This window comes from Sceloporus occidentalis, unplaced genomic scaffold, assembly GCF_023333645.1.
Source record: "Sceloporus occidentalis isolate IW3139 unplaced genomic scaffold, rSceOcc1.0.p SCAF_3, whole genome shotgun sequence".
Classification (NCBI taxonomy): domain Eukaryota; kingdom Metazoa; phylum Chordata; class Lepidosauria; order Squamata; family Phrynosomatidae; genus Sceloporus; species Sceloporus occidentalis.
The window spans coordinates 55,405,188-55,432,890 of NW_028316983.1; the positions used below are offsets into that span (position 1 = coordinate 55,405,188).

General features: G+C 41.7%; 1 protein-coding gene across 1 annotated transcript in view; it reads right to left on the minus strand.

The window, feature by feature from the left end:
• Positions 1 to 19,289: 19,289 nt before the first annotated feature.
• MAPKAPK2 (MAPK activated protein kinase 2) overlaps positions 19,290 to 27,703 on the minus strand; it is a 113,985-nt gene continuing 105,571 nt past the window's right edge. The window contains exons 5-10 of the mRNA XM_089514477.1: positions 26,421 to 26,547; positions 26,091 to 26,166; positions 25,289 to 25,413; positions 23,859 to 23,944; positions 23,656 to 23,736; positions 19,290 to 21,251 (exon numbers count right to left, since the gene is read on the minus strand). Coding sequence (XP_089370603.1) covers positions 21,108 to 21,251; positions 23,656 to 23,736; positions 23,859 to 23,944; positions 25,289 to 25,413; positions 26,091 to 26,166; positions 26,421 to 26,547 — 639 coding nt within the window. The 3' untranslated portion in view covers positions 19,290 to 21,107. The remainder of the gene's footprint in view (positions 21,252 to 23,655; positions 23,737 to 23,858; positions 23,945 to 25,288; positions 25,414 to 26,090; positions 26,167 to 26,420; positions 26,548 to 27,703) is intronic.

The window sequence follows — 27,703 nt, forward strand, 5'->3', positions numbered from 1 at the left end:
TCTTCATCCCAAAAACTGAGATAAGAATATTCAAGGATGTAGACTTCAATCAATTGACTCAGACTTAAGTAAAACCTAAGTTGCTTCACTGACTTGACCTGACTTGGAACTTGTATATTTTTAGTGACTGAATTGGTGGTGCCATTCATTTCGAGTAGCAAGCAAGACCTCCCCCAAATTGCAGGCCACATTTCTTGAAAGGGAACAGTAAATGCATTAAGTAATAGGCTTGAGGTGGAAAGATCTTTCTAAAGCTTTCTAAAAGGCTGCCAACAGATCACAATCCCTGTCTCAAGCCCATTGCCTAACACATTTGCTATTCTCTCTGAGAAACACACCCTGCTTCCTTTTTTTCTGTTAAATGTTGGCTCCCTGACTTGAGACTTGACTTGAGACATGACTTTAAAGTATCTTGCAAGGATCTGAGACTTGACTTGAGACTTGACAGTAGAAACTTGAGATGTGCCTCAAGACTTGGACTAAAAGAATACATCACTGGGAAAATTACAAACCTTGGTGATTCAGTTGTTTTTTTTAAAATATTCTAGGCAGTAGTTTAGGTGTCAAAGGCCTGATACACACGGGCATGAAGCACTGTGCTAGTGCTGATTCTAGGAATAGGGACCACGCACCAACCATATGGTCCCTAACCCTAGTACAGCACAGCAGCCCTTTAATGGCAGCATCCTGTCCCTACAGGTGCTGCCATTTTGATGTAAGCGACACACGGCATCTGCACATCACTGTACGTTGCTTATATTGCGAGTGCGCCAGCGGCACACTCGTGAAATCACTCCAGCACCACAAAAAGAACCTGGAAATACCTGGTTCTTTTTACTCCAGAGTGACAGCGCACGGTTTGGGGACTGCGCTGTCCCTCCAGAGTAAAACGGGCACCGGCAGGCTGCTGTTTCTCGGTGGTCTGTATTGCACCTATGAAAATTATTGTGCTGAAAAATATTGAAGTGGGGAAATCTGATGGCTTTCGGAGGATTCAGCGGGATTTAGGAACTGTCAAAATGGGGGTAGAATTTTCTCATCCCTGCTTTATTTGAATATAATGGACCACCTGGGTTGCAGCTACACTGCAGAATTAATGCAGTTTGACATTGCTTTAACTGCCGTGGCTTAATACTGTGGAATTGTGGGATTTTGTGAGATATTTAGCCTTCTCTGTCAGAGACCTCTGGTGCCACAACAAACTACAAATTTCAAGATTCCATAGGATAAAGCCATGCCAGGTAAAACAGTGTCAAACTGCATTAATTCTGCAGTGTGGCACCAGCCTTTGTTCTCCTAAGTTCTCCCATTTGGTTTCATAGGTGAAAGAAACTGGGGTAGCTGCTGTGTAGTAGATGAGGTCAAGGCTCAACACAGCTGTAGTCATTAGGGTGTTTCTCAGAAATAAACGTGGTCTCAGTTAAATTAGTTGTGCAGCTATTTTTCTACTACAAGGTGGTTTACCACAGCCACTGAAAGGGTCTTGTGACTTATACAACTACTCACCTTAGCACAGAAGACAGGGTGCTTTTTGGGAAGTCTCACCTAACCAAAGGATGCTGAGTGGGTACACCAGCAATATAGTAACCAGTGAGGTTACAGTGAGATTATTAGCTAGCAGAAATAGGTGTTGTTGTTTTTTCAGACGTACAGGTGTACGTCAGAGCTTACCCACATTTGGGAAACTGTATATATGGTTAAGTTAGAAAGGGATGTAGTAGACCTCACATTTATCTAATCTAACTATGTAATTAATCCTTTCCCATGTAGCCAAATGCAAAAGGGAGGCAATGACAGAGGTGTGTTCAAAATCTCTCGGATAAGCGAAGGTCTGGACACCAGTATTAGAGCAGAGACCAGAATAGAGGTGCCCAGAGCCTCTGTGGACTTGGTTAAGCTGGATCACTTTGAGTCTGTGAGTACCGAGGATGTGGACAGGATCCTTGGGAGTGTTAGGAAGACGACCTGCTCTCTCGATCCCTGTCCCTCATGGCTGGCGGCTCAGGGGGGACCGGTGGTAACTTCAATGTTACACTGGATTATCAATACATCTTTTAGGGATGGGCAATTTCCATCAAAACTAAAATTGGCCACTGTAAGACCTTTATTAAAAAAGCCCTCCCTTGACCCCCTGATGCATAATAATTATCGGCCTGTATCGCTGTTGCCATTTGTGGGTAAGGTGATCGAGAGGGCAGTTGCGATCCAGCTCCAATCGATCCTGGATGAAACGGATTATCTAGACCCATTTCAAACTGGCTTTCGGGCGGGCTACGGGGTTGAGACTGCCATGGTCGCCTTGGTCGATGACCTCCGTCTGGGCATTGACAGGGGAAGCGTGTCCCTGCTAGTGCTCTTAGACATCTCAGATGCTTTCGATACCATTGACCATGGTATCCTTCTGGAGCGCCTGGCAGAGGTGGGAGTCGGGGGCACTGCGCTCCAGTGGTTCCGGTCCTACCTCTCTGGGAGGTTCCAGATGGTGCAGCTGGGAGATGTGTGCTCCGACAGGAGACCCCTAACATCTGGGGTCCCTCAAGGAGCCATTCTGTCTCCCATGCTTTTTAACATCTACATGAAACCGCTGGGAGAGATCATCCGGAGACATGGGGCGCGGGGTTATCAGTACGCTGATGACACCCAAATAATTTTCTCTATGTCTCCGACTGATGCAGTGACCGGGGATGGCATCTCTCCTCTCGTGGCCTGTCTGGAGTCGGTAATGGGCTGGATGAGGGAAAACAGACTCAGCTTGAATCCAGACAAAACGGAAGTACTTGTGATAGGTCCTCCTGGCCCAGGGATGGCGGTGGTTCCACCTGTCCTGAATGGGATCACGCTTCCCGTGAAGGACTCTGCACGCAGTCTGGGGGTGCTCCTTGACTCGTCGCTCCGCCTTACATCTCAGGTGGATGCGACGGTCAGGAGCACCTGCTATCAGCTTCGGATGATACGCCAGCTGCGTCCCTACCTGAGCCGGGGGGACCTAGAAACAGTGGTACACGCTCTGGTCACCTCTCGGTTGGATTTCTGCAATGCGCTCTACATGAGGCAACCCTTGTACCATACCCGGAAGCTGCAATTGGTGCAGAATATGGCAGCAAGACTGGTCACTAATACACCTAGGACCAGTCATATAACACCGGTCTTAAAAGACCTACATTGGCTGCCTATTCGCTTCCGGGCGCAATACAAGGTGTTGGTCATAACCTATAAAGCCCTAAATGGCTTGGGTCCAGAGTACTTAAAGGACCGCCTCTCTCCGTACAATCCGCCCCGCACACTCAGATCTACTGGGCAGCATCTGCTAAGAGTTCCAGAGACCAGATTAGTCAACACCACCAGAAGGGCCTTTTCCACCTCGGCCCCTACTCTCTGGAACTCGCTGCCCATCGAGCTCCGTTCAGCAACCTCCCTGGCCCAATTTAAGAAGGGGCTGAAAACGTTCTTTTTTAAACAGGCTTACCCCTGATACTTCCCCTGAGAGCCCTCCTCCCTCTGTTAGCAACTTACGATTTGGCACAAGTTCTTTTATTGTTTTAATTGTATTGTTTTTAAATTGTAAATTGTATTGTATTGAATGTAGTTTTATTGCTGTAAACCGCCCTGATGTTTCGAAGGGCGGTATATAAATAAAGTTTTTATTTTATTATTTATTTAAGTATTAAAGGCTGTCATGAAATAAATAATGAAGTAAAATGGTGAAGTAGGTCCCATTTTAAAAGAAGAATACATTATCCTTGAGACAGCATATTACACTGAATGTTGTGGTGCAGTTCTTAGTTCAAAAACTATATATAAGATTGTGTATATTAGAAAAAGTTGCATAACAAACCAAATAAATTAAGGGAACCTAAATACAAAGTGCAGAATTCAAAATGTAAATCATACACAAAATACATACAAAATACATGCAAAGTTCAAGGAGATAGTAGCGATGTGTAGTACATATGTGTACACATGGGATGTGTAGTTGTGTGTGTGTGTGTGTTTTAAATCACAAATTGATGCAGAAATTGGGTGAAAAGAAACTATTACTAGATTAAATAATGGGAAACTAGCAATGTCCAAAATTTATCCATCACTACACAGAGGGTGGAAAAATTACTTCCATGGTTCAATGCTGTGAAATTCTGTGGTTTGTATTTTTCTGAGACATTTAGCCTTCCTGTTAGGGAGCTCTGGTGCCCTACCAAACTACAAGTCCTAGAATTCCATAACAGTGAGCCATGGAAGTTAAAGTGATGTCAAACTGCTTTATTTCTGCAGTGTGGCAGCAGTCCTCTTTGGCCACTGAGGAGTGGCTGATTTGAGGTTAGGATTCCCCTCCCCCCAAAACAACCCAGTATGTCATAGAACTGCAAAAAAATAATAATATTCTAGATATGTGGAAGACACTGGCCAAAAAATGACTGTATGGCTCAAAATCATGGTGGGAGGTGTCAAGGCTTTTTGGGGTGAGTGAGGGTCCCAAGACCCATAATGGATCCCTGGTAACATATTCCAACCCCTGTAACATAATAAAGCCTAAAATAGTTTGCAGAATATTATTAGACATAAACTCTCCTATTCCTTCTCTCTGGTGAAGAGCTTGAGGAGGGAGCTGCAAGTGAGCTATCTGATAAAATCAAAGTGAAGTATGTGGCCTTTTAAATGCTTGTGTGTTTCTTTCAATACAAAAGAGGAAATAAGTATAGTAGTAGTAGTAGTAGTAGTCTGCTTTTCTGACATAATTAGGGCTCAAAGCCACTTACAATGTAAAAGTACAATACAATTAAAAACATAAAGAAAGTGAACATTAGAACAGAATAAAAACAGTTAAAGCAATATAGCATTCCTTAGCCATCCTTTTACAACTTTCTGTTTTATTTCTAAATCTGCCATTAGAGAGACAACTGGCCTTACCTGGGAAGGTAGTTCCAGAGTCTAGGGGCAGCCTCTGAGAAGGCCCTCTCTTGCGTTCCTGCCAATTGTGCTTGTGATGATGATGGGACTGAGAGAAAGGCATCTAGATGATCTCAGGGCCAGGGCTGACTCACACGAGAAGATCTGGTCTGCCAGATAAGCTGGATGTGAGCCATATAGGGCTTTATAGGTCGTAACCAGCACTTTGAATTGTGCCCAGAAACAAACTGGCACCTAGTGGAGCTATTTTAACAGGGGCATAGTATGGTCTCTGTAACCTGTCTGGCTGAAGCTCTTTGGACCTGATGAACTTTCAGAACACTCTTCAAAGGAAGCAAAGAGCACACTAGAGGAGTCCAAATCATGTAACTAAGGCATGTACCTCAGTGGCCAAATCCAGCATCTTAAGAAACAGGTGTAGTTGGTACAAAAGTTTTAAATATGCAAATGTACATCTGGCCATGGCAAAAACCTGGATCTCCAGGTTCAAAGCTGAATCTAAGAGTACACCAAAACTGTGAGTCTTCAGAAGAAAGGTATCTCCAGCCGACACAGATGGAATCCTTATTCCCTGATCTGCCTGTCAACTGACCAGAAGCACTTCTGTCTTGTCTGGATTAAGTTTCAGTTTGTTTGTCCCCATCCAGTCCATTATTGATGCCAGACACTGGTTTAAGACCAAGACATTCTCCTTGAATTGGGGATTAGTAGTAGAGTTGGATGTCATCTACATATGGATAGAGCTGCACCTTAAAACTCAGACGACCTCTCTCAGCAGTTTCATGTATATGTCAAGTAGCATGGGGGACAAAACAAAACCCTGAGGAACCCCACAGGCCAATGGCTAGGAGGCCAAACAGGAGACCATCAGCACTACCTCCTGGGTTTGCCCCTACAGGGAGGAACTGTAAAAGAGTGGCTCTAATTTCTATCTGAGTAAGGCAGCCTGGAAGGACATCATGATTGATAGTATCAAAAGCTGCTCAGAGGTCTCACAGAAACAAAAGGGACACACTCATCCTGTCCAGTTCCTTGCATACGTCATCCACCAAGGTGATGAAAGCTATCAGTTTAAGATTAAATAAACAATATGGTGCAATTTCTTTAAGTACAAGACTTTTTCCTTTCTAATTCCCTGATTATCAGCTACCAGTTCTATAACAATATGATATTTGATTGGTGACAAGAGCCCGAAAATCACATGCTATGTTGGTTTGGAAATTAAAATGTGAGTTGGCTAAAGTGAGTCAACATGACTATATTACTTATATAACACCATATAAAAGAACAGTAGGGAAAACCAAAAACCCCTTCTTATCACCAGTGGTGACCACTTCTGTCTTCCCTTGAGAGATATTTTTAACACAGAGACATGAGAGAGAACTCAAGGGGCCAGAAATGCCCTTCAGTCAGACCACAAATTATTCAGATCATTGGGGTTTTTCTATGTGTCAAGATTCCCAAACGTCTAACAATGTTAGGACATACACAAGTTCATCCTATTAAAGTTTCCCCCTATTAAAGAAATGTACATTGTTAAATTTTCTCGTCTGTGATACTGCTGAGAAAGGCACAGGGCCACCAATGAAGTGAGGAAAATAATGATAGCAATGCTCTTTCTGAAGGGTGTGCTAGGCAGGCTAGAACTAAAAGACACATACTGTTCTTCAATGTACTGAGTACATAGTTGTTCCTTCTGCAACTAATCAACATTTTAAACACTTTAGGCAAGGGACAATATATACACAAACAAGTAAGGAACCTGAAATGGTGAATAAATGAGTCATTTATAAACTTAATAGAGGAGGGAGGATGGAAGGATGCTTCCATCATTCCCTTACCCCCAAGATCATAGATACAGTCTGCCACAATGGGACTGCAGCATCACTGATCCTATCATTAGGTAGAGTAAAGAATTTCCCTGAGATGGTATATGCTGGTAGCCACTGCTGGTAGCCTGCTCCTTAACTTTCTTGGCTGTTTCCTTCTGTAGCAGAAAACTTAATTTGTTTCATTAGTGGAAACAAGACAAGAGCAGACAGGAGCTTGGAAATGTTATAACTCTTAGAGGGAATCCAATGGCCATGCTATGTGGGGGATTTTGGAAGCTGTTGTCAAAAAAATCAGCTTTTCCGAGCTTCTTGGATGACAGTATCCTATTATAAGTTTCAAGTTTCACTGCCATATCAGCTGGATTCTGTGTGTACGATCGGGTGGGGGGTGGTCTATCTTGTATTTTGCCTTAGACACTAAATGTCTTGGGCATCCAATCTGCACTTCAGGTACTTAACATGCTAGGTCTCTCGGGGGGGGGGGGGTGTATGTAATAGCTGATCACTTTGTTTACCTCATAACATGACTTACAGGATTGTTGTGAACAAAAATTTCTAAGTGCCAAGAGCAAACCCACAGAGTAGGTATTTATATGGATGCTGTAACAGAGGATGGAATGGTGGCAAGATTTGGAAAAGATACATTTTTGGATTGCAACTCCCCAAATCTTCTATCTAACATGGCCAGTAACATTTCCAAACTATGGTGAGCACAGAGGGGAAACAGACCTATTGTAACCTTTTCTGAATCTGTATTCTGCTGTGATATATTTGTGAGGTGCTCTGTGTATAAAATTATTTGCATATGTTCTTAGGTGCAACACTGAGGCTACAATGGCTTCAATATAATTTGTGCTATTTGATAACCACATGTTTTGAACAGGCTAGTGGTTGGACTAGCTGGTCACTAAGGTCCTTTTCAATTCTACAGTTCCTTTATTCTGTGAGATCTAATGATAGGAACAATGTCTTTGACAAACAGATGGGTCTTTGAACAGATCAAGCCTGAAATCTCCCTGGAAGCCAAGGCGCTTTACAGACTGCCCAAAAAGGGTGGTCTGCCAGCACTGTAATTTGCTGCGCGGAGGAGCCCCAGTGGCCAAACCGCAAGGCTCCTTCGCGCAGCAAAAAGAAGCCGCAAAAAGTGGCTTCTTTTTGCAGCACAGAAATGGGGGCGCAAAGCGCCAATGGCGCACTCACGGCATCATTTCTGCTGCACAACATGCGGACGCTAGGCATCCACGACGTCAAAATGGCAGCGCCCATGTAGAATGGGTGCCGCCATTTTGTACGCGCTGAGCGCGTACTAGGGTTAGGGGCATCCAGAACAGACGCCCCTTTCTAACCCTAGTATGTGCGCAGCACGTACTTTTTGCTCGTCTGTAACGGGCCCAAGATAATCAAATTGAGGATGTCATACTTTGGCCACATCACGAGAAGGCACGACTCATTAAAAAAGACAATAATGCTTGGGAAGGCAGGTAGCAGTAGAAAGAGAGGAAGACTGCATATCAGATGGTTAGACTCATTGAGGAGATCACAGGCCTGAATCTAAGACCTAAGCAGAGCATTGAAGAACAGGGGTCTTGGAGATGTATCATCCACAGGGTCACTGTGAGACAGTGTTGATGTGAGACAGTGTTGATGTGAGGGTAGTTAACAATAAACTTTGGGAAAGTGTCTCGAGCATGTGGCCTGCTTTTTCTGGCTGGTGATTCTTAGAAGAACAGATTGCCTGCGATGGTCTTGGCTGTGTTGTTTGTTAAACAAGACAATTGTAAGACATTGAGAGAGGGAGTATGGTTGTTGATACTAGAAAATAAATTACTCCAGCCAGTATCTATATACCATTTGAGCAAAATGACTGACCAGAGGCTGCAATTAAGTTCTCTTTTTTTCTGCCACACAAACATGGGTTGGACTACAAGACCCATAATTTCTCAAGAAATATCACTCTGTACTTCATTTTTAGCAAGGTAAGGATTTTTTTTTCATTCTTGTTGGAGGGCTCAGCTAGTTATTATCCTGTCTTCCTTCTCCAAGAAGAGGCTTTTGTTTAATGCCTTGAGAATCATGGGAGATGGTAGTGGGTTGGCATTTGTACTTTTCAGACATTAAGCTGAATACTTTCATGCTTTCAGAGGCATCATACAAATTAATTTCTTTATATGCACATCTCTTCTTGGTGGAAATACTTGGAACTGTTTTCATTTAGAATCAACTTTAACTTGATAGCTTTATTAATTTGAATGTCATATTAGGGAATTTTAACTCTGGATAGATACAATATGGTTACATATATGGTCCGTGAATGTTCAGTATCCTGTGCAAAGGTGCTAAAAATAATGGAAGTCTCCTCCCAATTTTCCCAGGGGTTATATATTCTCAGTCAGAAAAAGGACAACTATTGCCAAATTGTTGAAAAATGTTGAAGCGAGTGAATATTTAGCAGGCATGTGCATGTTTTGGTTGACCCTTTGTTCCCTAGTTTCATTGCATTATTAATATCTGTCATTTTCTATTAACTTTTTTAAAAAGTCACTTCTCTTCTATTGTTTGCATAGTTCTTGGCTTTCTAATAAAAAAGGAAGTTATGTAAAGAAACCAAGATATACAAGATACCATATACACATATGCCATCTGAAAAATCCTCTTTATGCACATTCTGTTTATGGCACACTGTTGTGTCTGCTATCATTTCTATCTCATTAAAATAAAGTGTCATTTTTTTCTCAGGTTCTTTGAAATACAGTCATAAACAATATATCTGCCTTGCAGTTTGCCATGATTCCTGTTATACTTATGAAACAGCAAAATAGTATCAATGCTTTGTTTTATCTTTGAAATCTTGTTTTATGTTATCTTCAGTTTCCAGCTGAAGTTGCAAACCATTAGTGAATTATAGGTCAACATTAACTCAACAACCAAACTCAGATAATTAGTACATCTTACAATGAGAAATATAGATTAACAACCCAGTGGAATTAACTGATCTGAACATAGACAGCTAGTCAGTTCCTATTGCTTATGTGCATGGTCCCTGGACTGTGAATTTTACTGCCTATTCTGCCTACTTCCTCCCAATGGAGATGCATGTCATAGCCATTTGGCCATATGACAAAAATAGACCACCAGATGACTGTCAACACTTTTTACTAGACTTCTCAGGCTGTAGGAGCCTTGGTTGCGCAGTGGTTAAATGCCTGTACTGCAGCCACTCACTCAAAACCATAAAGTTGCAAGTTCAAGACCAGCAAAAGGGCTCAAGCTTGACTCAGGCTTGCATCCTTCCGAGGTGGCTAAAATGAGTACCCAGACTGTTGGGGGCAAATTAGCTTACAGTTGTAAACTGCTTAGACACTACTTAGGTGGTATGAAGCAGTATATAAATTAAGCCTGTTTGTTTGTTTGTTTGTTTGTTTGTGGATAGGTTGGTGGGGTCTTCCCTATTGCATTCATTCACAAGTATATTTCCAGTATAGTACACAAACATAAGTGGCCATTACTTGTCCAAGAGCAATAGTGCTCCACACATCAGTTTCAAAACTGAGTTGAAGATCATCCTGTTCAGAGAAGCGTTCCCAGGCATTGCGTGACTATTATTTGTTATTTGATGTTTTTAATTTGTTGCCTGCTTTATTGAATGCTTTCCTGTATTGTTATGTATTATTTATATGTATTATGCTATTATTTCTTAGACTGTATGCCATGGGCAGGTTTACTTTATCTATTTTATTGTTTGTATGTACAGCGCTGTGTAAATCTACAGCACTATATAAATAAAACATAATAATAATAATAATAATAATAATAATAATAATAATAATAATAATAGGAAGAAGACTTTAATCCTACATGAAGGAGGACCTGTGGTCTTCTGCTCACACCCTGGCCAGCAAAGTCTCTGCCCAGGTGAGTTGTGCAACTCTCTGATGCTTGAAGTTACATTCCATCAAGTGTTATGACAAATCGGAAGAAGGTGATCTATGGAATAGCATTTTAGGATTCTTTTTGTCATAACCAATTATTACTTACTAAACTAATCCAGAATCAGAATATTTTCAGGTGTAGCACTCAATAAACCCTTGAAAGCTGCTGGATGCAATTTGCTTCCACCATAGTTCTGGTTGTGTGCCTTGTGTACCTTCAAGACACCCCTAAGGGGTTTTCTTGGCAAGAAGTGTTCAGAGTGGGTTTGCCATTGCCTAGAGCTGAGAGTGTCTTGCTCAGTGTCAGCCACTGGGCTTCCATGACCAAATTGGAATTCAAACCTTGGTTCTCCAAATCCAGCACTCAAATCACTACACCACACTGGCTTTACTAGTTTCCACCTTGCCATAGAGGAATTTCTGGCTCATCTGGCAAATTATCCTGTTGAACTTATACTCGATTGCTGGGGTTCTAATTTGACTCAGGTAGCCAACACAATTGTTCTTGAGTGCTACTTCAGTTGTTTGGATGAATTTCATCTGATTTCAGTTTAGGTCATAGACAATGAAAGTGGGAACATCTGCTCCATGTACTCCTGAAGCTCTTGCATTCACATCTGGTTACAACACTGAAGAGGTTTTGGCTGCCTTTCTCAAATTTAAGACCAATACACCTTTATTAGAATGTTTACTTCTAAATCCTTGAAAGAGATTATCATTAGACCATCCTTTAAAAAAAACACCATGATTTAATAGTTATCTATTGGCGAGATTCCTGTTAAGGTTTGGTGCAGCCTTCATTCATTAAACTAATTTCATGATTTAGGGGGTGATTAATCCTTATCATATAATATAGTAAACTTGCATGGCTGCATGTTATTGTTATTATTGACAAGCATGTTGTTGAATTAATACTGATGGCAAAATAATTTTATTTGTGATTAAAACATGTTAATACAGTACAGACTGTATTAAAGACCCAGTACAGAGTATCAAAGGCCCGATACAGATGGGCCTCGACGCACGTCTTGATGATGTGCTAGGGTTGCCTCGGGGTGTCGCTTACAGACGCCCCGCAGCCCTAGCATGTATTGTGTACGTCACAATAAGTACGTATTGTGCCCTGTACAGATGGATGCTGCCATTTTGACGTGATGGATGCTTAGTCTCCACACGTCACGGCGCGATACTAACGTCGTACAGATATAGAGTGTGTGTGTGTGTGTGTGTGTGTGTGTGTGTGTGTGTGTTGGCACAGTCACTGAAAGGAAACCAGTTTCAATATGCATGTCTCCTAGTTATCTTTTCAAAATTCAGGGGCTATCCAGACCGGCCTAAAAGGCCAGCCTGGGGGCAGAGTCGGGGCACAGCCTCTTGAAACGTGCCCAACTCCTCCCCTCAAGGTGCTTTGATGCCTTGTGCCACTCACATGGTGCACAGCATCATGACACACCTCTGGCACTGCATCCAAATGATGCAGCACCAAAGGGGCACCATACAGCCGTGCAGCCACAGCTATGGCGCCCTTTGGAGGGTGCAAAAAGTAGCTGCTTTTTGCAGCTCCCTTTTGCGCCCTCCAGAAATCAGATGAGGGCCATGGCATGAGGTTGCCGCAGCCCTGATCCAGCTGAAGAAGGGGCGGCTGTATGTACAGCCCACAATTTCTCTGTGTTAGTGGCTCCATTAATGCAGCATACTGGATCTGAGTGATCCAAGCCAAGGCATTCAATCACTCCAGGTTCCCAATTGATCTACCTTGCCTTTCATCCTTTGCAGCATGCATATACATTCCTGTGCAGCCACATCACACCTCCTTCTGTCTGCAACTTTGCCTGCCAGTAGCAGGTTGCTGATGACATTAGGGACCCTTCTCTCCCTGCCCCACCAGACTGTTGGGTTGTCCAGTTGTTTGTATTGTTATGTTGCAATAATGATTAGAGTTTGGTTATTTTACATTTTGTTATTTTCTTGTCTTATATTTTGGGCAGTTGTTTTATTGCACTATTCAACTGGCCATTATGTTCTGGTGTCATTTTGTGTTTATATATATATATATTTATTTTAACCATTTCTCATACCTGAATGTGCTGTTCTGTAAAATTCAGCATTACTTCCTGAAAAGTTTAAATGGTCATTATTTAGAATAGGTTATATTCTTTATTTAAGGAAATTATACATGGGATTCTACCCTCCCTCCCCACCCCCAGTTGAGAAAGGAGAATTTGCTTGAGAACCTTCTCAATAGACCTCACTGAACTGTACTTTGAACCCACTGAAATGAGTTCACTTGTGCTTATGCTCTCGCCACCTCCCACTCAATGACAAAATAATTCCTTTTAAAAATGACACCTTCAGAGATATGGGCATTTTTCACGTGTTTAACTCTTCATCATACATGTGTCGATTATAATCACTCAAGAGCAAAGCGTGAGAAAAAGGGTGTGCTGTACTTTTCAATACAGAGTTGCAACCCCAAGGACTTAATCATTCTGACTCATAGTTCCCTTTCCACACAAACCCATCATGACATGCTGCATAGTATTAAAATGTCAAAGCCAGCCTTGACCCACCTGATACTATCCAACGGTGCTTGTTTACAATGCTAAACAGCCCCAGCAAGCCTGATGGGAACTGTAGTCCAAGCTACCTACAGGGCCCCAGATTAGGGAAGACTATAGCAGTACTTTATAATAACAGAAGAGAGAGCCAGCATGGTGTTGTGGTTTGAGCATTGGACTAGAGCAATGGGAGACTAGGGTTCGAATCCTGAACCCACTGGGAGACCTTGGGCAAGTCACACTCTCTCAGCCTCAGAGGATGGCAATGGCAAAGCCCCTCTGAAGAAACGTGCCAAGAAAACCCCATGATAGGTGAATGCCTTAGGGTTGCCATAAGTAGGAAATGACTTGAAGCACACAACAACATAGCAGTACACTTTCATGGTTTGTCCTATGACAACTAAATATAGGGGAAAGGGGTTCTTCCCATTGTTTATTTTTTCTTTCTTTTTAGACATCAACTGGATCACTCCAAACCAGTGTATCTGAACATATGACAGTTATTTGTATGATAATTTTGAACAGTCAGGGAAACATGAAACAGAAGGACAGATAAGATGAAAAATGCAAGATTAAGAAAATAGTAAGTTGAACCTAGTCAGTAGTCTGAGGGGCAATTAGAAGTCTTATCAAAAAAGAAACAAAGAAAAAGAGTCCAAATGACTGAACTCTGGATTCAGGAGTTGCATGTGACTGCCTGTTTTGAACGGGAATGGGTTGCAGCCCCAGACCTTCCAAATACTTCATTTGGTACTGAAAACGAACACGATAAGCTTTACTGGTGGCAGATGATGCAGCTAGTGGTGTCTAGTAGAAAAAACATCTTGGTTCTCTATCTGATGAGGTCCAGCATCCCTTCACAGCCGTCAATAGAATTTGACAGCTAAACAGCTAATTCCACCCAGATTATACCATAGTTGTTCTGTCTAGCAGTGCATCCACACTGGAACGATAATCCGGTTTGGCACCGCTTTAAGTGTCTTGGCTCAAGACTATGGAATTCTGGGAGTTGGAGTTTGTTGTGGACCCAGAGCGGAGAACAAACTCCAACTCCTAGAATTTCATAGCCTTGAGCCAAGACACTTAAAGCGGTGCCAAACCAGGTTATTTCTCCAGTGTGGATGCAGCCTAGGTAGAACAACTAATTCTGTTCCCCCAGACAAAAGGAATAGAAGAACATTATTCCCAGGATCTGGATAGTTCAAGAGCAGCTAAAAAAAGTGACATGTGTAAGGGTGACCCATCTTCTCACCCAAGACCTATGAAAACTGTACAGGTAGGTTGGTAACAGAGAGATATGTATTCCCCTGTTCTATTCTCAACCTTTCCTCTTTTCTCAGTCTTGAACTACCATGCTAAACCGCAAGTTATCTAGAAAATCATTCAATAGCTCCTGCTATACTGGGCAGCTGTTCATGTCTGGCCATGATACTAGCAAAGATCCTAAAACCCATCTGCCTGAAGACAGAGACCCAACTCATTACACTGTCCCATATGGTCCTCTCAGTGAAGTCCTGAACTAATGTCACTTACCCAGGCTGCACACTGGATCCATCAGGGCAGGAAGGAATTCAAATATTTTAAAATTTCCTGTCCTATGTAAAGCCCTTTTAAACTCTGTGAATAAGGAAAGGAATAAAAATGAATGTGCCCTTTCCATTCTCACCATCCTTTATTGTCTGCCAAAGAGTGCCCCTTTGTCCATGGATGCTCTCTTCATAATTTTAAAAACCTCTTCTTCCATCCCGCAAAAAACATGCAAAGAATCTCCATAGACACATGGTTGATTTTTAATGGGTGTTTGCCCTTCACATGTAAAAGAAGATAGGAATGTTGAGGGGAGATGATTTAACATGCACATCTTTATTCACCTCCTTCTCTGTAGAGATTGCATAGGAGGGAAACACTTCAACCACAAACTCCAGAATAGGAGGGACTGTCTGAGTGGGTGCTTGAGCCTCCTCCCACTCAGAGACTAGGCTGGAGGGACTGAGTCCCAACCCACCCCCCAAATGATCTGGGCAAAATTATATCACCAAGATGTCTATGCCTCCTCAAGCATTCTCAATCGAAGGGTACTAAATGATCAAACACAAAGAAAAGTTAAGACAGCAATTGTTGCTGAAGCTTTACAGGAATAACAAGGCAACATACAATCCATCCACCACATACTTACCTGGGAGTTCTGGGGACTCTGACCTCAACAAGTCTTAAACCTCACTCAGGCAACATAGTCTTCATTAGTAGCAGTGTATTTCTGTATCAGGAGGCAAGATACCATCAAGAGCTGACAGACTGAAGCACTACTCCAAAAAAAATATACAGCATAAAAAGGTCTTCCCAGTGGCTGACCCCATGTTGTGGAATTCCCTTCCAGGGAAAGCTAAGATGCATACATCTCTTGAAAAGAGAAGGTAGAAGGATAGATGAGAAGTGATTAAGAACATTAGAGGGGTAAGAGGTATTGGAAGGTGAAGTGATAGAAGAATCATATTAAAGATGAGCAATAGTTACATCAGTAGTCATTTGAGATATCTAAACATCTGGCAGAGAGACAGTGTGGTATAGTGATCCATGTGGCAGACTAGGACTCTGGGAGACCAGGTTTTCAATCCATGTTCAGTTGTGGAACCCCACAGGATGATGAGTCATTTCGTTAAGAAGGTGGCAATAGAAAACCTTCTCTGAATAAACCTTGCCAAGAAAACCCTCTGATAAGACCATTTGAGCTGACTAAAGGCAAATAATGACAAAGCAGACAAGTGTTTGGCACCTAGTCCTTTTATTTGTGTCTTTCCCAATTTGTTTTTAAAAGAGATATTCTTGGCCAGAACTGTCAGAAAATACTGCCTGTGAGAATCAGACCTACAAGGTTGCGAGTTCAAGACCAGCAAAAGGGCCCAAGCTCAACTCAGGCTTGCATCCTTCCGAGGTCGCTAAAATGAGTAACCAGACTGTTGGGGGCAAATTAGCTTACTTGCTGTTCACCGCTATGATCTTTGGAATAGCGGTATATAAATAAAACAAATTATAAATACTGAGGGAACAGAATCATAGAATAATAGAGTTGGAAGAGACCACATGGGCCATCCAGTGCAACCCCCTGCCATGCAGGAAATCCAAATCGAAGCATCCCCGACAGATGGCCATCCAGACTCTGTTTAAAGACCTCCAAAGAGGTGTGGTGGAAATTCCTTGTTGAAATAAAAAGCCAAAGAAACATGGAGTTGCTTTGGTTAAAGAAAAATAGGTTTTTAAAATAGAGGCTTGGAGTTTAGAAAAAAAATTAGAGCAAAGGAGTAAAAAGAGCATCATGACCCGTAAGAAGCTGGCACCAACAAAATTAGACATAATATACACAATTTAAGATAGGGATACATTGTTGATGTTCAGAGGCAAGGTTAGAAGGAAAGCTACTAAATTCCTAAAGGAGGGGGTAAGGAGTGATGATGCAGTTTTAATATATGCATGTATTTCTGTTCTGATTGTAAGAATTTTGTATGTTTAAATTGTAATTAGCCAATCAGGTGTATTGAAGAAGCTTCTTTGCCTTCAATAATATAAAAAGAGCCATTTTGTCTTGTTCGGGATCTCAGCTTTTTGGAACTTGAATTCCGCTGAGTTCAATGTTTTCCTTTGTCAACAATTGAAAATAAACTTATGGATTTTCAATTTACTAGGTCCTCTTGTCAATCATTGTTATGCCAGGCCTAGATCTTTAAGTTTCCTGAAATTTCTGTTACAGAGGGAGATTCCACTACACTCCGAGGGAGCGTGTTCCACTGTCGGACAGCCCTTACTGTCAGGAAGTTCTTCCTAATGTTGAGGTGGAATCTCTTTTCCTGGAGCTTGCATCCATTGTTCCGGGTCCTAGTCTCTGGAGCAGCAGAAAACAAGCTTGCTCCCTCCTCAATATGATATCCCTTCAATAACTCTTTTGAAAACCTGTTCACTCAACTCTTTTCTGAAACTGAAATAAGTCTGAATGGCGGGATGCAGACCACCCAAAAAGGGCAGTCTCCCGCCGCCCTGGTTTGTTCCGCGAGGGAGCCGCAGTGGACAAACCGTGCGGCTCTGTCATGGAACAAAAAGAACCCGCAAAAAGCTCTTGTGGTGCCTTTGTGATTCTGCAAGGCGCCAATGGGGCACTTATAGCATCACAAATGCGCCAGGATGTGCAGACGCTATGCATCTGTCATGTCAAAATGGCAGAACCCATATGTACAGGGTGCTGCCATTTTGATGCCCTCGTCACGTGTGAGGGGCGAGTCGTGTCTGGAAGCGCCGCCCCTTGTACATAACGACGGTGCCCTGAGGGCCCTTCTGTACAGCGCCATTGCTAACTTAAGGGCAGTTTAAGACCAAGGTTGTATCAATGGCTCCATCTAGTGGACCTTTCTTATCAAGACTTTGTTGTTGTACACCTTCAAGTCATTTCTGACTTGTGGCAACCCTAAGGTGACCCTATCACTGGGTTTTCTTGGCAAGATTTGTTCAGTGGTGGTTTGCTTTTGCTTTCCCCTGAGGATAAAAGAACATGACTTCCCCCAAATCACCCAGTGGATTTCCATGACTGAGTGAGGATTCAAACTCTGCTCAACAAACTTGTAATCGAACCTTCAAACCACTACACTATGCTGTTTCTCTCTTAACACACTCTGCTTTAAACAAAGCAGTCAAGTGAAACCCCTGAGCCAAATGAAATGCATCCCTGCTCTAAAACCAAAACAGCTGAGAACCAAGGTTTATTAGGAGCTAATAGCTCCCATATAGATCTCCCTGTGATTTAAATATAACATCAGGTGCTTTGCACTCTTACCATCTCAGGATCTTTCAGCAATGAACTGACAGGTAGAGTCTCCCTGCCTCTCCCTCATGACTGTGAAATACTCTCCTAAGTGAAATCCATCAGATTATCCCCTTTGGCAGAAACTAACAAGACTTTTATGGGTTTTTAACAAAGTCTAATTTTGCTGTTGCATGTTTAATATGTTTTGTTTTTAAGCAATGTTTGTTGTCACTGCTTTTAGAAACATGTTAGCAGTTGTACTCTTATAGTTAGAATGTATGGTTTTATTAGTCTGCTATACGTTGCTTTTTTTTAATACCCCCCCACACTCTTACAATTTCATTATATATAGCTGACAGATCATTTATAGCACTACAAATCCACACACCTCTATCATACGCCAAAGATTGTTAGTTAGTGACCACTTATTTTGTATTTTACACTTGTTAACAGAGATCATAAACTCTATCTACATTTATTACTCTGCTATACGTTGCTTTTAATGCACCACCTAGAATGTACAAAAATCTAGAGCTACATAGGAATAATTTCCCATCTGAGGTTCCTCAGTTCAGTTCAAGACCCAATGCAAGCTTGGGCTCTGGGAGGAAAAGGATTGTGTGCAAAGGAACTAGGGGACTGTGCAGACCGCCCATTATGGCCAGCCTGGGGGCAGAGTCAGGGTGTGGTGGCCATGATGCATGCGCTGACTCCGCCCCCATGGCAGTGTCATGGTGCTTCTCTGGCACTGTGTTTACACAACATAGTGCCAAAGGAGCACCTTAAAGCCACTGCAGCGTGGCTATCATGCCCTTTCCTTTTTGCACCCTGGAAAGACCAGTTTCAGCATGCAGTGGCCATGGCCCCGATCTGGGGAAGATGGAGGTGGCTGCAGGCTGCCTCTTCGGGGGCGGTCTGCACAGCTCCATAGTTGCTTCAGATCTTGCAGAGATGTGTAGTTAAGGTGTACTAATACTACAATTCTCCCAAGCAATACTGCTCCAGCCCTTTGGCTTTGTCTCATAAGTTGAAAGACCCACTTCTGGTAAATGTTTGAACTCTCTGCTTTCATGTATGTTTAGTATCTTTTGCAGTCCAACATTTGGGAAAAACTGAGCTGTATTAATGTGTGTAAAAACTGGTAAGGACTTTGATTAGATTCTTCTGCTGTAGATATTGTCAGCAATTGCTCCAACAAAACCTTCTTGGGCTCAGTGCCTGATGGTTACTCAAAACAGCATGCTTTCATTATAACGGATCACACAAAAGGCAAGTCTGATGTATTAGGTGTCTTTAATCCAGAATGGGGTAAGCAGATCAAATAATTTGTTTCAGCAATGAGACACCAACCAAAAAAAATGAAACTTTTTTTTACAAATTAAAATTTCATAGAGTGTCTAAAATGTCACCTAAACCTAAACCTTTCTTTAAAAAAAAGAAAAGAAAAAAGAAAGTGTGGGTTTAAAAAAGAAAACATTAAAATGCCAGTGAAACAAACATGGCAAAAATATTCATTCATGGACTAACAATATACAGAAAGAGTCATACAAATGGATTGACTACCAGCATAGTGAGGCAATATTTTATGTTAAGGGATCCTTTACCTTTTTCTTGTAGAACGTACTCTTAGAGTAAGACTTAAGAAGGCTTGACCTTAGGCAACTGTGTCCTAGCAGAAAACTAGAATAACAGCTGGTCTACAGTCCATACAGGTTCTATCCTGTCTCCTTCAAATTCCAGCTGACCCTTTTTGGTTTCACAGACAAAACCTTTATAATCTTACCATATATTATTAACATTTCTGCTATGTGGTCAAGCAACACCAAAGGACACCAAAGAGTCCACCCGGCAAAGCCATATTTTTAAGGTATTCCCATTTTTCACATTAGAGTGTGGAGATGGTAGATTGTACCCTTAAAGGCCTCATGCTATTTTGCAGTGGGATGCATAGCTCAGATTTCAGCCTTTGTTGTGCACTCCAGCGAGTTGTAGGTTCTTGGTAAAGTCGTGGCTGTGAACAGCTGTAAGAACAATAATGCAGTAGCCACTAGAAAATGTTCCTTGATATGGAGGACATGAGCCTGCAGCCTTTGACAGCAGGACTTTTAAACTGCACCAGGATTTATGCTTTTATGTTTTATTAGATGGTGATGGAAACTGGGTAACAGGATATATGCTGGTGTAGTGCTTTGGGAAGGTCACCTCAGCTAGTGAAACAGTCATCAATCACACAACTTTTCACCCCAGTCACCCAAATAACCCTGAGATCATAACTGAATTCTGGGTGCATCATAGATTACACTCCAGAGCCCCTCATAAATTCAAGACTACAAAAGTGGGGGGGCCTTTCTGCCCACACAGACATTACAGACATTCAGTATACATCCTGGAACATTATTGTATTTAATCCACAAATTCACACATAATAATCCTGTGCATACCCAGAGAGAGAGAGAGAGAAAAGGTTTCCAGTTAAGAGGTGTCTTGTACTTGGGACAACTGAGCGACTCCCAGGACCTTGAATTACACTTAAGGTCCAACAGCAAAGGAACAGTTCCTGGTGTTAAATGAAGACCACAGTATCAACAATACCTTCGCTTCAAGTGGCATCTCTTCAACAGCCTTGACTCTTCTTTGACACAAACTGATAGCCTTTCACTCTAAAAACAACAACACAGTACTTAGTACAGGACTCTGACTGTCTGGATTTCAGCCCTACAGCAGGTGTGTGGGAGTGGGAGTGGGTGTGGGTGTACACACACTCTTAAATATGCAGATCAGAGGAATTTCAGTGTCTCTGGAGGGGAAAAACCAAGGGGAGATTTTTACCAATAAAAATCTAATTACCAAAAGCTTTTTCCCCTACAGGACAAAAATAAAAATAAAGTAGCATTAGGTATTGTACAGAACACAGCTGTCTCTTGCCTGACCCCATAAAGGCCAGAATCATGAGGGGCAGCTAAAAAAATAACTAGTCTGGTATAAAGATCTGAATTCCATGCGTTTGATATGACAGTCTTATCTCTGATTTGTTTTTAAAAATATATAGATATAGTTATTGCTTTGACAACCACCAGGCTTGTCTACTGAGCCCTCAATGAGGGAGTGCTGTAGGTTCAGGGGGGTTTGCTTTCTTTCGCCTCTTCATAAGCAATGGATTAGATGAGTCTTCAATTTTTTTAATCTTGATTTGTTCATAATCCACTCTCATGGTGGCCAAGGCACTTGTCATCTCCTCCTAAAAGCATGGTAAAGAAGAAACCATCTGATTAGTGACAAAGATGTGTCTGATGAATGCCTAAGTCCAGTTCTTAGTCCCAATCAGAGTAGATTTATTGAGTTAGATTCGATGAATTAGAGGAGACCTATTGAATAACAGGAATTTACATAATTGCTGACTTCCCATGTGCTTCTTGATTCAGTGGGTCTACTCTAGTTGGAATTATCAACTGGATTTAGGCTAAACTCTCAGCAAACACATGCAATGAGATATTGCAAGTCCTGTAAGAAATCCTATAGGCATCGTTAGAATATTGCTGAAATCCCTTTTTTTAAATTTCCCAATTAGTCATTATCAAGACAAGAATTAAATTCTGCATTTCCTTTTGAATAGGTAACCTTTTCAATAATGGCCAGCAGCAAATATTTGCAAAGAAAGAATCAAACTAACATGTTCCCAACCAAGGATTTTTACTCATTCTGTTAGAGATTATGTTTAGTCCTAAACTATATGGTGCAAGATAAGTGGGACTGCATTTCAAGAATCGGGGTTTTCTGAAGGAAGTTAAAAATGTGTCAGGATGGGTTAGTGGCCTCCAGGAAGAGCCCTTGAAAAGGGATAGAAGACTTGCCCAGGGACTTTCACATACTAGATGGAGAACTTCCATAGTCTGGAAGAAGTCCATGGGCCCAGAGGTTTCACTTTCCTGGATTACCCCTCTCATGTAATCCCATGTTCCTGACAGAAATCTCCTGTACCCAAAACTGTTTTTCATGAGGAACAGGAAGCTACCATTGGTGTCAATGGTTCCTTCCTGGGGTAAAAGCAATCTTTCAAGGGATTGTAGCCTGTAAGTATTAGCCACATTTCACAAGATGCTACTAGAATCATAGAATCATAGAGTTGGAAGAGACCACAAGGGCCATCCAGTCCAACCCCCTGCCATGCAGGAAATCTAAATCAAAGCATTCCCGACAGATGTCCATCCAGCCTTTGTTTAAAGACCTCTAAGGAAGGAGACTCCACTACACTCCGAGGGAGTGTGTTCCACTGTTGAACAACCCTTACTACCCAGATAAATCCTGCAACTATTTTTTTTAAAAAAGAAAAGAATCTGAAATATTATCCAGAGTAAGGATGCTATTCTTCTTTGTAACCCATCAATAAACATCATAGCCTACTTCAAAGTAAGGATTAAAACCAAGCAGAGAGGGGGGAAACAATGGAAATTTTCAGATAACTTTGGGGGAAATGTGATATTAGAACTCTTCACAGATTGAAACTCACTTCGTTGCTTTAGGCATAAATGCATTATGTAAAATTTTGATTGGCATAAAATTACTGTATTTGCTTGATGGAAAGTACAGTTTATTCAGACACTAATTACAAACTGTGATAATTAAAATTACAATAACTGTTATTATTCAGACAATAGTTACAAAGAGTGCTACAAGGTTCTCAACTATAAGAAACCTGTTTGGTTTGGCCAACAATGCAGACAGAAGAAAGCATCAACAATAGCGAAACAGAGAAAATGATTTTGTTCCAGTTCTCCAGAGTGTCAAGCAAACATAAAGCCCTCATTCCCATGAAAAGAACTGAGAGAAGGAAACCAAGGGCCAAAATAGACACCCCAGTTAAGATAGCTTTGTGCTCGCTTAGGGGTGTGGCATTAGATGCGCTACGCTCCCAATCCGGACAAAAGACACACCAGCGATTACATGCTGACCAGCTTCCATCCAGCTTGGAGGCATAGTGTTTAGACACCACTCGCCCCAGAGCTAATGAAAAGCCGATTGTAGAGGCAAAGGGGTGGCTTTTTCCCATCCCAAATAGGAGCTGATTTTTTCCCTGCTCTTATTTGGGGCAGAAGCTGTCTGGATTGGGGCCGCATGTCTGTTTGCCACAGCCCCAGTCCAGTTTAAAAGTTGCCCTGTTTTGGCCATCTGTTTCGGCCCTAAGACCAGAAATTGCAGTGATCTGATACAATATATTGTGTGACATAAAAGTCTTCTTTTACATAGTTTTCCAAAATAATTTTGGGGAAGTTATTGTCTGAACACTTTCCTTAAATTTGTTATGAATCATTCTAAAAAATAATTCCATAATCTAACTTTTTTCTTCTTTTTTTAAAAAAATTAAAATTTCTCAATTTTTCCAGGAAATAAATCACTTTGGAAAAATGGCTGAGGAAACTGGAATTTCCCCCCCCCCCCCCTTGAATTTTCTGTTTATCTTCCAGGCTTTCAAATTTCTAAATCCGAGGAACAGTTGGTTTCATTTGAACAGCTGAATCTGTCTCATCATCTAGTCAATGGGCTTCAGCAGTGGTTGACAGACTCGTAGCCACTAACTCCTGGAGGTTCATAACACTCACCATAACAGTTGGAAATATGTGAGCTAAATCAAGTGGGCAACTCACCTTAACATCCTCCCAGAGGTCTTTCTCTTCTTTCAAAACTCTACTAGTGTGCAGTGGTGTCTGTGGCACCTGCATTGATTGCTGCAGAGCGAAAACAAGCTGGGAATTAGCCTCTGTATGAAGGTGCTATAGACAATCTCATCTCATGCTTCTCACCCTAAAGACCTGCCCAGATACAATAACAAATAAAATAATATTCTTACCATGATCCAGGGGTGATTCATGAACTCTGTTATAGTCATTCGCTGGGTTGGATCTGTTTTCAGTAAATTTCGAATGAGCTGTTTGACTGAAAGTGAAGGAAAACAGCAGCATTAAACAATACATTCTATATTTGGACATCACATTCCAAATTTCGAATCATCTTTCAAAAGCAGCAGAAACCCAGAGAAGGGAGGGATCACTTACACAGGAGAATGGATCTATCTGAAGCAGAACAGAAAACATATACACATACAGCAGTTTTATAATGGTGGCCTGCCAGGATTTTATATCCAAGGCGGGTTACACACTGCCATAAGGGACGTCCTTAGGATGTCCCATTTTGAAAAAGGGGAGTCTCTTCCAGACGCCCCTTTCCCTGTTATGGACAGAGTCCGTAACAAATGGTGGCGGCCGTTCCACATGGCCGCCGGCATTTTGACATAACGGACGCATGTTACATCATGGCTAGGGCTGAGGGTAGTTGTGGATGGGTTACAGCAAAGAGTAAAGAATGCCACCCACTGTTTCTTTTTTCTTTTCTTTTTCCCCCCACAACCCCTTCTTCCCTTTCTCCTTTTATTCTCCACCTCATGGACTGCTTGGGAAGATAGGTTGTGTAGGTGATTTGTAACTAATGTTCTTTTTCTGCATTTTGTAAGTTGGAGTGACCAACCTCTGAGTATTTGAGAGCATCTTCTCCTATGCCACAGTAGGCTGCAACCAGCACTCACCTTCCAACACTCCTACTCTGGAAAATGTCACCATCAAATGGCAAATCACACCCACAGAAGCCATCAGGGTCATGAACAGCATATCAATGTAATTTTGCCCCCAGTTTCAGACACACATACACACAAAAGTGTGAGCAGGCTACCTACTAGGAATCTGATACAGTCCGCAGCAAACTCACTAGAGCCATATGTTATAGGGTAATTCTAACTTACTGCTTTCATTTTGCTTTTATTTTAAACATTATTTCAAAAATATTTGCAACTGCTAAAACATTAATTGCATAGTTTCTATCCCATCACAAATGTAGTTTTGGAAACCATGGCGGGGTACAGACTGCCAAAAAGAGGCACCTCCCCAGCGCCTTTCTTTCCTGCGCAGGAGCGCTGCAGCATACAAATTGTGCGGTGCTGCTGCGCAGGAAAAAAGGAGCCCAAAAATGGTTCCTTTTTGCAGCACCGCAAAGCACCAGAGACAGTACAGTTACGGTGCATCTGCGCCGTAACCCTCACACGCCATGTCTGGCAGGTGCGCTGCAGCTGTGGTGCCCTCGTCACGTGCGAGGGCTGCCGGGCATGTGGGCACTCCACCCACCGGGCAGCCCTCGCACGTGATGAGGGCGCCTCAAAGGCCTGTCTGTTCTGGGCCCATTTTTTAAATTTCTTTCTTCCCCACCCTTTCAAGAAAAGAACACATTTACCTTCCTCTGATACTTCAGACCACTCTGGATTTGGAAACTCATATTGACCCATCCGGATCCGTTTCTTCATGCCTGGTGAAATGGCCAGGCCATGGTTGGAATAGAAAGGGGGATAGCCACACAGTCTGTACATAAGAGAAAAAAGGTCAGAAGACATGCAGAAGAGCAGTTGGCTTTGAATGCCCAAATGATCTGATATACATGCTATTAAAAAAAAACTATAAATGTTTGTTTACTTGTACTGTAAATTCTAGCCAGATAAGATTAATCTATACTTTTCACTCTATTAAGTGACTCCTGACCCAAAGGGACGGTGTTGCACAAACAGGGGAGTGCAAAATGGTTAGGATGTAACAGTAAAGTTGGCATTTTGAAAGTTGAGCAGAATTTGAAAAAGTGCATGGGAAAATTGAAAGCGACAGCATGGCATAGTGATTTGAGCACTGGACTAGGACTCTGGAGACCAGGGTTCGAATCTCGGCTCAACCACAGAAATCCTCTGGGTGACCTTGGGCAACTAGCATTTGCTCCTGAAATGGAATGGATGAGCCACCTTGTTATCCATTCCTTATCACAATGCATCCAGGAATGTTCCTGAATTGAATGACTGAATAAGGATTAGGAACATGCTAAAGATACTACATCCCTAGTTTGTTGGCTCAATAGAATCAGGAGGGGGGGGAGTCTGAGCATCCATAACTAAGTTCTGCCATTCCACCCTACTGTGAGAACATACAAGAGTGGAAGATACAATCAAGGTATAGTGCCAAACAACACAGTAAAGAAGAGGAAGCTTACTTACAAAATATACATGATGACGCCAAGGGACCACATGTCACAGGACTTGTCGTATTTCTCTGGGCCCAGTACCTCTGGAGCTAAAGAGGGTAGGAAAATATATACTGCAGTCACTGGGGAGCCATTGAATGTAAATGATGTATTGAACTTAAAAGCAATACAGTGCAAAAGCTGCAGGCTAGAAAAGCTTTGTTCTTAGATCTATCCTTTCTTTGCTTACAGTGTGCATGTTCCCTAAAGCTAACCATCACTGCCAATGTGAAAAGAAGCTGATGGAAGCTTGTAAGAGTCTTGTCTCAGAAACAGGAAGAGTATTCCCACATGATTTACTTACCTACATAGTATGGTGTGTAGCACGGTGTAGCTAAGGAGTTATGGGTGGTGGTTTCTTTAGCAAAGCCAAAATCAGTTAGTTTTAATACAGTATTCGGTCTTTTTGAAGTGTATAAGAGGTTTTCTGGCTGCAAGAGATAATAAGCAAGATCAGCTTAAAAGAATGCTTCCTACTTCATCATTTTGCAAAGGCCACCTTGTGAGACAAGAAGAACAAATATGTTCACAGTAGATTTGAAAAATATGCCAATGCATGAAGTCGTTAATTAATTCTTACTATTTTCCATTGTATCTTCAATACACATTACTACTTGGAAACAACTAAAACAAAAGAACAGTAAAAATAGCAGGAGAAAAGGAGAAATAGACTAATACAAAAAGAGTAGGGACAAGCTAGAATAATTCAACTAATATTTTAAAGATTGGCAAAGGTGTTTGCTTGGCACTGAAGAGATGAAAAAAGTCCCACCAAAAGGTGCCACTACTGAAAAGGCTACTGAACCTCAGAAGATCCCACTCTTATAGAGGCATTTATAATAGCCTCCCAGACCCAGTTTATCTTCTCCTTGTTCAATGCCATTTGCCCCCAATCTGGTGTCCCCTAGTTGTGCTAGAGTCAGCACATATGATACCCAGCCAACACCTCTGGAAAACCCCAGGTTGATGAAGGCTGTTATATATCAAGAAGGGCAAGGAAAGTGTTACTAGACCACAACCCATTAAGCACATTGACCATATATTATTCAGGTTACAAGAAACAAAAATTCATCCACCAAAAAAGAGACCAGCCATTATATTAACTGATGAAACACTACATCTGGTGGCATCCAAACCTCTTGACCACTAGGCTCCTGACTTCAGTTTGCTGAACGAAACCCTCCCTAACTATCTGTTCAGCAGATGTTATATGTTATGAATGAGACCAGAAATAGATACATAGACGGTAAGTGGTTTGTGCATGTGTTACAATTTCAGGTTTGTATTTTAGCATAAATTGGATTTTGGAAACATTATTATTTTTTCCATTTATTTAGAATTGTTTATTGTATTTTATTAAGAATTTATATTTAGAATTTTATTTCATTTAGAATTTTTAAAGACTGTGTCCTTTGAAAGTTTCACCAGAATGTGATGTTTCTTCCAGATCTGTTGATAATGGAAATGTGTACATTGCTGATGATCTTTTGAAATGATTTCATAGTTTTGGGGAGTAGTTTTTTGTGAATCAAGTCTATTTGTGGAACAAAATGATTTGAGGACTGGAGTTAATTTTGACACTTTTGT